At 42.8% G+C, this 13,552-nt stretch overlaps 1 protein-coding gene across 1 annotated transcript in view; it reads left to right on the forward strand.

Annotated features, from left to right (window-relative positions):
- Positions 1-13,552, forward strand: part of LOC126481949 (probable oxidoreductase PXDNL) — a 108,369-nt gene that overhangs the window by 36,523 nt on the left and 58,294 nt on the right. Inside the window, exon 4 of the mRNA XM_050105908.1 lies at positions 12,223-12,294. Within this exon, the coding sequence (XP_049961865.1) occupies positions 12,223-12,294 (72 nt within the window). The remainder of the gene's footprint in view (positions 1-12,222; positions 12,295-13,552) is intronic.

Here is a 13,552-nt window from a genome sequence, read left to right on the forward strand (position 1 = left end):
GAAAACGGAGACTGCCTCCGCTGTAGGTATTTATGCTTTCACATTTCTATTTTTTTCATGTTTTCAATGAAAGACGACCACGAAACTATAAACCATGTGTTGAAGCAGCGATCTGTTTTTGCCTTCTGCTACTTGTCAATGCCACATATTCCCCCAAATTTGTAAACTCGAGATTTACAAATCACATTAATTAACAGAAATCCAACTAATGATGGAGGTTTAAATCACTGAAACATGTAGCGGATACAGAATAAATCGTGACTAGAAACAGTAAACTTGTTGTTTTAATCGATGTGTTCAGGTTACAGCAATATCACTTGCGTGTTGCTACATCTTTTAAGGTAATCAGCTTAATTTTTTTCGTGAGTATATGGAAAGTTCATATTCGTGTTTCACATATTCTATAAAGTTGATGAGTTAATTAGTTAATAACACGTTCCATTAATCATTTGAACGATTCATTTATCGTCATGTTGTGGAAAGAGTCTGTTTACAGGATATGCATAATAAGATTAATGTTGATATTAATGAACACATTATTTTTTTCTTTCTACTCACGCAACCACACTTAAAACGAAGTTTTGACAGGCTACCAGTTTTTAATTCCCTAACCTTTTTCAATAAATCTGAATGTAACCAAGACTAGGGAAGATAGATTACTTCACGAATAAAATTGAGCTATTCTAGTTGACAGCCTTTTAACCGTATTTTAATCCAATATGCTTCATCTACCTCTTTTCTATGTTGTGCCTATTTATATTTCGAAGTCTGCTAAAGATCCATCTTAAAGACAGGGTTAAAAACGCCCATGAATGACATTTTCACGGGCGAATATGTCATGAAAAACTTGTGTCTGATTTCAGATACAGTTATTACATCCTCCATTAACCTTTGGGCTATCTGTCGTGTTAGAGTACCCAGGTCTGTTGTTCTTTCAACAAACAATAATAAATCAGTTTTCATACAGTGTTCTCTTCATCTAACAATTGCATTCCTTTGAACTTTTCGCTGAGATAATTTCATTTGCTTGAATCTGCATGTCATGATATGACTGCAGCGTTCGTTTGTTTGTTTGTTTACTTTTAATTTATGAACCATTGACCTTGCCGTTGGTGGGGAGGCTTGCGTGCCTCAGTGATACAGATAGCAGTACCGTAGGTGCAACCACAACGGAGGGGTATCTGTTGAGAGGCCAGACAAACGTATGGTTGCTAAAGAGGGGCAGCAGCGTTTTCAGTAGCTGCAGGGGCAACAGTCTGGATGATCGACTGATCTGGCCTTGTAACACCAACCAAAACGGCCTTGCTGCGCTGGTACTGCGAACCGCTGAAAGCAAGGGGAAACTACGGCCGTAATTTTTCCCGAGGGCATGCAGCTTTACTGTATGGATAAATGATGATGGAGTCCTCTTGGGTAAAGTATTCCGGAGGTAAAATGGTCCCCCATTCGTATCTCCGGCCCTTAATCGGGCAAGTAGATTAGAAAATTTAAAAAGAGAAATGGCTAGGTTAAAGTTAGATATAGTGGGAATTAGCGAAGTTCGGCGGCCGGAGGAACAAGACTTTTGGTCAGGTGAATACAGGGCTATAAATACAAAATCAAATAGGGGTAATGCGGGAGTAGGTTTAATAATGAATAAAAAAATAGGAGTGAGGGTAAGATACTACAAACAGCATAGTGAACGCATTATTGTGGCCAAGATAGACACGAAGCCCACGCCTACGACAGTAGTGAAAGTCTATATGCCAACTAGCTCTGCAGATAATGAATAAATTAAAGAAGTGTATGATGATATAAAAGAAATTATTCAGATAGTGAAGGGAGACGAAAATTTAATAGTCATGGGTGACTGGAATTCGATAGTAGGAAAAGGAAGAGAACGTAGTAGCTGAATATGGATTGGGGGTAAGAAATGAAAGAGGAAGCCGCCTGGTAGAATTTTGCACAGAGCACAACTTAATCATAGCTAACAATTGGTTTAAGTATCATAAAAGGAGGTTGTATACATGGAAGAAGCCTGGAGATACTGACAGGTTTCAGATAGATTATATAATGGTAAGACGGAGATTTAGGAACCAGGTTCTAAATTGTAAGACATTTCGAGGGACAGATTTGGTCTCTGACCACAATCTATTGGTTATTAACTGTAGATTAAAACTGAAGAAACTGCAAAAAGGTGGGAATTTCAGGAGATGGGACGCGGATAAACTGACTAAATCAGAGGCTGTACAGAGTTTCAGGGAGAGGATAAGGGAAGAATTGACAAGAATGGGGGAAAGAAATGCAGTAGAAGAAGAATCGGTAGCTTTGAGGGATGAAGTAGTGAAGGCAGCAGAGGATCAAGTAGGTAAAAAGACGAGGGCTAGTAGAAATCCGTGGGTGACAGAAGAAAAACTGAATTTAATTGATGAAAGGAGAAAATATAAAAATGCAATAAGTGAAGCAGGCAAACAGGAATACAAACGTCTCAAAAATGAGATCGACAGGAAGTGCAAAATGGCTAAGCAGGGATGGCTAGAGGACAAATGTAAGGATGTAGAGGCTTATCTCGCTAGGGATAAGATAGATACTGCCTACAGGAAAGTTAAAGAGAGACCTTTGGAAAAAAGAGAACAACCTTTTATGAATATCAAGAGCTCAGATGGAATCAGATGGAAACCCAGTTCTAAGTAAAGAAGGAAAAGCAGAAAGGTGGAAGGAGTATATAGAGGGACTATACAAGGCCGATGTACTTGAGGGCCATGTTATAGAGAGGGAAGAGGATGTAGATGAAGATGAAATGGGAGATACGATACTGCGTGAAAAGTTTGATAGAGCACTGAAAGACCTAAGTCGAAACAAAGCCCCGAGAGTAGACAACATTCCATTAGAAATACTGACAGCCTTGGGAGAGCCAGTCCTCACAAAACTCTACCATTTGGTGAGAAAAATGTATGAGACAGGCGAAATACCCTCAGACTTCAAGAAGAATATAATAATTCCAATCCCAAAGAAAGCAGGCGTTGACTTATGTGAAAATTACCGAACTATCAGTTTAATAAGTCACAGCTGCAAAACACTAACGCGAATTCCTTACAGACGAATGGAAAATCTGGTAGAAGCAGACCTCGGGGAAGATCAGTTTGGACTTCGAGAAATATGGGAACACGTGAGGCAATACTGACCCTACGACTTATCTTAGAAGCTAGATGATGAAAAGGCAAACCTCAAATTTTGAAGGTGGCAGGGGTAAAATATAGGGAGCGAAAGGCTATTTACAATTTGTACAAAAACCAGATGGTAGTTATAAGAGTCGAGGGACATGAAAGGGAAGCAGTGGTTGGGGCGGGAGTGTGACAGGGTTGTAGCCTCTCCCCGATGTTATTGAATCTGTATATTGAGCAAGCAGTAAAGGAAACAACAGAAAGATTCGGAGTAGGTATTAAAATCCATGGAGAAGAAATAAAAACTTTAAGGTTCGCCGATGACATTGTAATTCTGTCAGAGACAGAAAAGGACCTGGAAGAGCAGTTGAACGGAACGGACAGTGTCTTGAAAGGAAGATATAAGATGAACCTCAACAAACGCAAAACGAGGATAATGGAATGTAGTCGAATGAAGTCGGGTGATGCTGAGAGAATTAGATTAGGAAATGAGGCACTTAAAGTAGTAAATGAGTTTTGCTATTTGGGGAGCAAAATAACTGTTGATGGTCTAGGTAGAGAGGATATAAAATGTAAACTGGCAATAGCAAGGAAAGCATATGTGAAGAAGAAAAATTTGTTAACATCGGGTATAGATTTAAGTGTCAGGGAGTCGTTTCTGAAAGTATTTGTATGGAGTGTAGCCATGTATGGAAGTGAAACATGGACGATAAATAGTTTGGACAAGAAGAGAATAGAAGCTTTCGAAATGTGGTGCTACAGAATAATGCTGTAGATTAGATGAGTAGGTCACATATCTAATGAGAAGGTATTGAATAGAATTGGGGAGAAGAGAAATTTGGGCGCATCTTGACTATAAGAAGGGATCGGTTGGTAGTGCATATTATGAGGCATCAAGGGATCACCAATTTAGTATTGGAGGTCAGCGTGGAGGGTAAAAATCGTAGAGGGAGACCAGGAGATGAATACACTAAGCAGCTTCAGAAGGATGTAGGCTGCAGTACGGACTGGGAGATGAAGAAGCTTGCACAGGATAGAGTAGCATGGAGAGCTGCATCAAACCAGTCTCAGGACTGAAGACCACGACAACAACAACAATTTCGAAAGATACTTAATTTGGTGGAAGTAGAGTAGTGATATTTCTCTATCTCGACCAGATGCTCCACAACGATCACATATTCTATGATTCCTGGATAACTGTTTGAAAGTGACGTACTATTTATCTAGGACAACGTTTTTTGTTGGGCATCTGGAAGTACAGAGAAACGAAGAAATAACAGTTAAATATTGCTGCAATAACCATTCGGCAATAGCAGTTTCTTAACATGAACTTGTGTAATCATCGTATTAAAACTCCAGAGCGATTTTGAAAAGCCTTATGATCAATGATGACTGTGTGTACACGAGTCGGAGATAACTGTATACAAAAGTAAATGAGCGACACAAAGACTAGAGTATAAAAATGAAGCCAACTAAATTAACTTGAGACAAGAAACAGATAAAGAGAGAAAGCTATTGAAATCGTAGCTGTTCTGGGAACTAAATAAAAGTGGTGCACTCTTTTCGTTATTACGCCTGCTATACATGTTTTTAATGAGATCGTCTTCCCTTTGATGTTTACAAACACGGACTGACTCTGTCGTCGCAGTATTTCCATTTCAGTTTTTTCCCTGTTTGTGGTGCTAATTTCCAACAATAATCTCTTAAATGTGTAAGATACGCAGACTCTTTTACCTTAATTTATTTTTAAATACAAACTCGAATTCAAAATTAAAATACCTTTATAGAGTCCTGAAACAACATTCGTTATTTTAAAACTTACTTTCAGGGTAGCTTTGAATCTTAAATATTTACATCGAGCTCCAATTAATATTTTGGACATACAAATATTCATATCTTCATGCAGCAAATTTTATACTGCACGTAGATACTAAAAATTCTGTTTATAATTACAGATGAAGTAGTATCGTAAGGGAATCCCTGTTTTAGAACAACTTTTAGTTAACATGGTAAATTGATGTACGGAATCAGTAAACTGAAAAGTAAATTTTGTTTCATATTTGCGACGAAAGATTACCTAAGTATTTTTTAGTGTGTTACATGTGCTGAAGGACATTTCGTTTCGTTGAGAAATAAAAGTAATTTTAAAATAATATTTTTGAAGAAGCTCTTCAGTCAATTCGTTAATTTCTCCTTTTTATTAACTTCTATTGACTCACATTTGTAAATTTGACGACGGTAATGCATTCAATCCTTGAGAAAGACTTAGTGTTTCAGTTGCAGATGAAGTCGGATTGATTAAAGAAACTGAACAAGATTTAGAAGAATTTCTCGTTTTATGACTGTGCTGCCTCTGGATCACAGGGTCCCGGGTTCGATTCCCGGTCGACCTGGGGATTTTCGTTTCCCGGGGACTGGGTGTTTGTGTTGTCCTCATCATCATTCGTGACGTTGGGTAGATTGGACTGTGTAAAAAACTGGACTGTAGAAATTGGGACTTTGTACGGGTGCTGATGACCACGCAGTTCAGCGCCCCACAAACTAAACATCATCATAATTATGTTTTATGACTGACTCATTTGGTGACACGATTACTCAGTGAACAATAAATACACTCCTGGAAATAGAAAAAAGAACACATTGACACCGGTGTGTCAGACCCACCATACTTGCTCCGGACACTGCGAGAGGGCTGTACAAGCAATGATTACACGCACGGCACAGCGGACACACCAGGAACCGCGGTGTTGGCCGTCAAATGGCGCTAGCTGCGCAGCATTTGTGCACCGCCGCCGTCAGTGTCAGCCAGTTTGCCGTGGCATACGGAGCTCCATTGCAGTCTTTAACACTGGTAGCATGCCGCGACAGCGTGGACGTGAACCGTATGTGCAGTTGACAGACTTTGAGCGAGGGCGTATAGTGGGCATGCGGGAGGCCGGGTGGACATACCGCCGAATTGCTCAACGCGTGGGGCGTGAGGTCTCCACAGTACATCGATGTTGTCGCCAGTGGTCGGCGGAAGGTGCACGTGCCCGTCGACCTGGGACCGGACCGCAGCGACGCACGGATGCACGCCAAGACCGTAGGATCCTACGCAGTGCCGTAGGGGACCGCACCGCCACTTCCCAGCAAATTAGGGACACTGTTGCTCCTGGGGTATCGGCGAGGACCATTCGCAACCGTCTCCATGAAGCTGGGCTACAGTCCCGCACACCGTTAGGCCGTCTTCCGCTTACGCCCCAACATCGTGCAGCCTGCCTCCAGTGGTGTCGCGACAGGCGTGAATGGAGGGACGAATGGAGACGTGTCGTCTTCAGCGATGAGAGTCGCTTCTGCCTTGGTGCCAATGATGGTCGTATGCGTGTTTGGCGCCGTGCAGGTGAGCGCCACAATCAGGACTGCATACGACCGAGGCACACAGGGCCAACACCCGGCATCATGGTGTGGGGAGCGATCTCCTACACTGGCCGTACACCACTGGTGATCGTCGTCGTGCACGGTACATCCAAACCGTCATCAAACCCATCGTTCTACCATTCCTAGACCGGCAAGGGAACTTGCTGTTCCAACAGGACAATGCACGTCAGCATGTATCCCGTGCCACCCAACGCGCTCTAGAAGGTGTAAGTCAACTACCCTGGCGAGCAAGATCTCCGGATCTGTCTCCTATTGAGCATGTTTGGGACTGGATGAAGCGTCGTCTCACGCGGTCTGCACGTCCAGCACGAACGCTGGTCCAACTGAGGCGCCAGGTGGAAATGGCATGGCAAGCCGTTCCACAGGACTACATCCAGCATCTCTACGATCGTCTCCATGAGAGAATAGCAGCCTGCATTGCTGCGAAAGGTGGATATACACTGTACTAGTGCCGACATTGTGCATGCTCAGTTGCCTGTGTCTATGTGCCTGTGGTTCTGTCAGTGTGATCATGTGATGTATCTGACCCCAGGAATGTGTCAATAAAGTTTCCCCTTCCTGGGACAATGAATTCACGGTGTTCTTATTTCAATTTCCAGGAGTGTATGTATATATCCCTCACAGATCACAACATACTGCATTGGGAAAAGAACCTTATAGTAATATTATCAGTTTTTCATCCTATTTCACTCGCGAATAGAGCAAGGGATAATATTTGTTTTCACCCTAATCGTTGTTACCTTCTCTGCATAATCCTTCCCGAATACTCGTTCTGTAAATGAATCCAACGGGATTCCCCAGAAAGCTCTTCCGACCAAGATTCCGACTTAAATTCCCTGGACCTCTCTTCAACCCCTTTGTAACGGATTCGCTGCCTTGTTAGTTATGGGCATCTGAATCTGTCCGATGTCAGCTGTCTTTTCTCGTCGATACAGACTCCAAATACTGATGCAGTACTCTAGAATTGGCCGCGCTTTCGTCTAGTACACTGTTTCTTTTGCCAATTCAACCCTTTTTCAAAATTTTTTCAAGAAATCGAAGGCTTCCATTGGCTTTTCCCGATGCCAATTTTATATGTCTGCCCTGTGTCTTATTACTACATATTATTATCCTTCGATACTGAAACGATGTGTTGGGTTACAGTTGTTTATCCCCTAATCTGGTAATAAGAAATTAAGACGATTTTTCTCTTTGTTATAACCATTTTTCATTTATCCACATAGAGCTGGCGTTCCTTACACCAGGTTTATGTACTTTCTAAGGCGTTTTTTTCCTTATTATCTTAAAGTAACGATAATTAACTGTAGACAACAGCATTGTCAGCAAACGATCTGATGATGCTGTTGACTCTATCTGATAAATACATAATGTACGACGGTTTTTCTTCAATCTCCGATCAGTCACTAAATACAAACGACAGTCAGAATAAAAATTGTAATTATTTCCAACATTTACCTACACCTTCCAGCCACTTCTCTACATAGACATTGTTCCAATTTAGACTTTAAGAAGGTGGTATCTCTTCTTTCGGTCATGTCTGAAAGAACAGATACCATCGACGACCATGCAACTGTCTTAGAATGAAATGATAATTAAATCGAGGCCCTAAGCTGTCGACATGTGTTGATATACATCAACGGGGACAGTTGAAAATGTGTGCCCCGACCGGGACTCGAACCCGGTACCTCCTGCTTACATGGGAGACGCTTATTGCATCTGAGCCACCGAGGGCACAGAGGATAGTGCGATTGCAGGGATTTATCCCTTGCACGCTCCCTGTGAGACCCACATTCACAACTTAATGTCCACACATTACATTCGTTGTGCCCCTTCCCATTACATTCATTACTCGTGGCAGACAGTCTTATCGAATCTTCTATGCTGGATGCAAACGCATTGCCCGAAATCTTACGGGACTCAGATTGTCTGCCACTAGTAATGAGTGTAATGGACAGGGGCACTACGAAAGTAGTGTGTGGACATTAAGATAGGAATGTGGGTCTCACGGGGAGCGTGCAAGGGATAAATCACTGCAGTCGTCCTATCCTCTGTGCTCTCGGTGGCTCAGCTGGATAGAGCGTCTCCCATGTAAGCAGGAGATCCCGGCTTCAAGAGTCCCGGTAGGGGCACACATTATCATGTGCCCCCGTTGATGTATATCAACGCTTGTCGACAGCTTAGGGTCTTGATTTAATTATCATTTCAATTTAGACTTTTGTCGTAGCGTGGTACCAACTCAGCCAGCGATTCAATTTCGCGAAGGGATGAAAATCAGAGAGAGCAAAGTCCGAGCTGTATGGCGGGTAATAAAACACATGCCATCGAAAACGCTGCAAAGCGTCTTTGTTAGATGTACTCGTACAACGTGCGGCCGCAAATGGTCATGAAGAAATTTACGTTATATAGGCTGCGTGAACGCAGGTGAAACCCCTCAATAGACACTTCACACTTGGCGGGAAACACAACTGTTGTACGCATCTTTACATGTTCGCTACGCTCGCAGAACTGAAAAGTGCGACGTGACGCGATGAATTGACATACTAGAGACACTGCCCTACACATCTGCACAAAGCTTCACTGGATTTTCACTATGGCTTTTATAACGCGACTGACTGGAGGTTGAAAACAATAGCTCTCGTATATACTGTATATTGAGAATATCTGCTCTTATGTCAAGCTTCCTTGAGCCACACCTGGTAGTACTTAATGTACTAGCTGTCGTTACTGGAACGTGCTAGGAGACAGCACTAGTGTAAATCTTTTTGAGAGTCGTATTGTATAGCATTTGAATGGCTGCTCTTAAAAGAAGTTTGTGGCAACGAAGTACTTCTTAATGCGTACGCAATAAGCAGTCCATATTTTTCAAACCAGAGACAAGTATACGTGCAGGAACAAACTGAAAATAATTCTCAGGTAACATTTCTAGCCAGGAGATTGAATGCAACCAGGTGGCGTTGCAGGCAAGAGAAGTGGTGAGGTAATTATATATATAAGCGGAGCACATGCGAATAAAGGAATCTGTCGAAGGGGCGCAAATGTGGAAATCCATTGACCTTAGCGACTTTGACGAATGGCAGGTTATTATGGCTCAGCAGGTGGGGATGAGAATCTCGGAAACGGTGAAACTGGTCGGCTATTCGCGTGCCATCATCACTTGCAAGTATGGAAATTATGGAAGAACGATGGTGAAACCACGAGTAGGCGACAAGGTCTGGACGTCCCCAAAAGCTCGAGGTCGGAGCCTTGGTCGAACTGTAAAGCAGAATATACGGCAAAAGTAATGACGGTGGTCGTGTCCCTATAGGCCATCACACAGACGAATGTCTGTTCGAAACATGCGCCACCCCCCGGACAAAGGCGGGTCGGGGGCATTATGATGCTGAGGAGGACATTCGCTTCCCCTTCGTTGGGACCAGTCGTAGAAACTTAAGGCACAGCAACAGCTGTGGACCACTTGAACTTTATTGTGGACCACCTGCATTCCTTCATGCTTGATGTACTCTCCAAGAAACGACGAAGAAAAGGATCTTAATACCACGAAAGAATAATTCGAATCGAACGAAAATCGGTACTAGCGATGTGCATGGACAGAAAAAAAATGATTACAGTTTCAGAAAAATTGGATGGTTTCTTTAAGAGAAAGAGGTTCACAAATTGAGCAAGTCAGTAACACGATGGTCCACCTCTGGCCCTTATGAAAGCAGTTACTGGGCTTGGCATTGATTGATGGTGTTGTTGGATGTCCTCGTGCAGGATATCGCGCCAGATTCTGTCCATTTGGCGATTTAGATAGTAAGATTTCCGAGCTGGTTGGAAGGCCCTGCCCGTAACGCTCCAGACATTCTCAACTGGGGATAGATCTGGTGACCTTCTTGGCCAAGGTAGGGTCTGGCAAGCAGGGAGACAAGCAGTGTAAACCCTCGTCATGTGTGGGCGGGCGTTTTCTTGCTGAAATGTAAGCCCAGGGTTGGCTGATATGAACGGTAGCGAAACTGGGTGTAGAATATCGTCGACGTATCGCTATGCTGTAAGGATGCTGCAGATGACAACCAAAGGGGTCCTGCTATGAAAAGAAATGGAACCAGGGACTACCACACCTGGTTGTCGGACTTTTTGGTAGGTGACAGTAAGGTATGTATCCCACCATTGTTCAGGGCACCTCCAGATACATCTTCGCTGCTCATCGTTGCTCAGTTCAATGCGGGACTCGTCATTGAAGACAGTTCTACTACAGTCAATGAGATTCAAGGATGAAGACGTGTCTGGACACGCCCCGGACATTGGTGGAATGTCAAACTAAGCATCGCCCGCCGTAAGGCCCGAAACTCAGGAGTGATGGTGCCATTTATTTTCGTAGACGACCCATTTGGTTGTCATCTGCGGCATCCTTGAAGCACAGCGGTACGTCGACAATATTGTACGCTCTGTTTTGATGCCCTTCATACCAAACCATCCCAGGCTTGCTTTTTCAGCAAGCTGAGGCCCGTCTGCTCACGTCGAGGGATTCTATTCCTTGTCCTTCGTGGTCGCCAAATCCCATTTTCGCCGGCAGAGTCATGCGTTTCGTTCTTCATGACCATCTACGGCCGCACATTTCACTTGTAATGAAGACACTCTTGCAGAATTTTCAGTGGGAACTGTTCTATCACTCACCATAAAGCTCTCCCCAGTTGAGAACGTGTGGGGCATTATGGACAGGACTCTCCAATCGTCTCTAGATTTTGTCTATGGAACGCGTCGATTGCACACAGTTTGTCACAATTTCTCTCAGGAGGACCTCCAACACCTCTATCAATCAATGCCAAGCTGAATAACTAATTGCATAAGGGCCAGAGTTGGACCTACTCTTTATTGACTGCTCAATTTATGAAGGACTTCCTCTTGAATATATCATCTGATTTTTCTGAAATTGTAATTATTATTTTGTCTGTACGTGTTTTTCATATCTTCCGATTTCTGTCCCATTCTGATAATTTCTTCTTTGTCCCTTTTTTTTTATAAGATTGCATTTCCCAACGGCGTTATCATCTTCTAGCCCGACAACTGTTTGTGAAGCAAGAATAGTGCTACAGTGGTTTATGGTGCACTAATTGTGTGCTGAGGTTAATGTCTTGGTCACCAAATTTGTATGAGCTGGACGCGATGTAACACATTATAGTACGGTATCGGACACCAGCATTACCTCCACAAGTCACGGATCCTTAATTGGTGCAAAATGTGTCACCTGTGCTATACCCGTCCGGAAACCTGTCAAACACCTGTCGAATCCATCCCATGCAGAATCTCTTGGCTTCCAAAGGCGATCCACACGTTGTTAGCAGATAGTTAAAATGATTTGATGTATCAGTACATGTCTACATTATACAGTTTATTATGTTCGTTGATAAGCTACTTGTTGACTAATCTTTGCAGTATCAAGAGAATCCCGCCGGAGGTTCGAGTCCTCCCTCGGGCGTGGGTGTGTGTATGTTGTTCTTAGCATAAGTTAATTTAAGTAGTTTGTAAGTCTAGGGACCGATGGCCTAAGCAGTTTGGTCCCTTAGGAATTCACACAAATTTGGACTTTTTTTTTTTATCAAGAGAAACTGTAACACTCAAAATGCTACACAGCCGTTGAGTGTTAATTTGGTGTAATGACAACTTTTTCCATGTTTTGCTGCAGGTACCTGTACAAGAACAGGCTGAGGGAGATAGAGCCGCGCGTCTTTCAAGGTCTTCGGAGTCTGGAGCAATTGTAAGTACCAGCTGACTACGGCGTGCGTGCGCCAGCCTCCTAACAGTACCCTAAGCCGCACTTCCAGGAATACACTTGTTGCGTGGCAAAGCTGCAGCAAGCTCAACAAGCAGATCTGGCACCTTGCCACGTTTCTAACTCGCAGTTTTTAGGGTTCTGTGCTTCAGTCGCTGTAAACGGAACCATTATAGGATAGCTTTTTAGTCCGCATGTCTCTCTGTCTTCTGAGTGTTAAGAACCCTTTTCCTCAGGAACGGGTAGACCATCAAGTTCAAATCTACATCACGTTTACAGTCCCTCGACGGTATAAAAGATTTAAACAGCTAAATCGATGAAATAGAAATATATGGCCATTTACGTCAGAAATTTTGATGCTCGCAAACTCCCTCACTAAAACCTGTAAGATACCTCCCGTTGACCTACAGTCATAAAATTTGGAGAGAAGCAAGGTTTCACAGTACACGTAAGGGAAATTCCGAAAATTGATGATTTGTAATTATGTCACAAAAAAAATATTTTTTGTCGTTCTTAGAAAAAAAAAAACAAAAAAACCTTGGAATATCCGAGATCCATATCTTGCGAGTATCAGTAGCGATAACAGGCAAAAATTATCGAGATTCTCGATCCGCGAAATGGATAGATGTTTATATACATCATGAAGTTTGCACGGAACCCTCAGCGCGCGAGTCGTAATCGCACTTATCCGGATATTTTTCATTAAACCATGACAACTACTTTGTTATCCAATAAAGTTTGTTAAAAACAGATTGGTGCGTTACATTTGATGCAGTAAAGACATTGAAAAGAAAACTGTACGAAAGCTCTAAATAATGAAACGTTTACTGTAGCAGCAGAATAAATCAATGCAAGCACGGATCTTGATTTCCAGAGACGCAAATAAATAGTAGGAAATACTTCACGAGATTGATGTTCCAATGAAAAGATTATCCCAGAACTACGCTGAGACCGTACAGCAGATGTTTCCAGAAAGCTTCACTGAAGAATAGCACAAATGTCCTTGTTTTTATTTTATATCAGTTTAATATTTATGACGCAAAAAAAATCCTCTTTCGTGATATCGTTTTATTACAACAGGGGCTGGGAAAGGCGATAAATCGAGCGTTGCGAACACTATCCTCCCTACTCTGGACGATCATGATTTGCATTCCAGTTCCCGGCCGGAGTGGCCGTACGGTTCTAGGCGCTACAGTCTGGAACCGAGCGAGCGCTACGGTCGCAGGTTCGAATCCTGCCTCGG

Source organism: Schistocerca serialis, chromosome 5, assembly GCF_023864345.2.
Source record: "Schistocerca serialis cubense isolate TAMUIC-IGC-003099 chromosome 5, iqSchSeri2.2, whole genome shotgun sequence".
NCBI lineage: Eukaryota > Metazoa > Arthropoda > Insecta > Orthoptera > Acrididae > Schistocerca > Schistocerca serialis.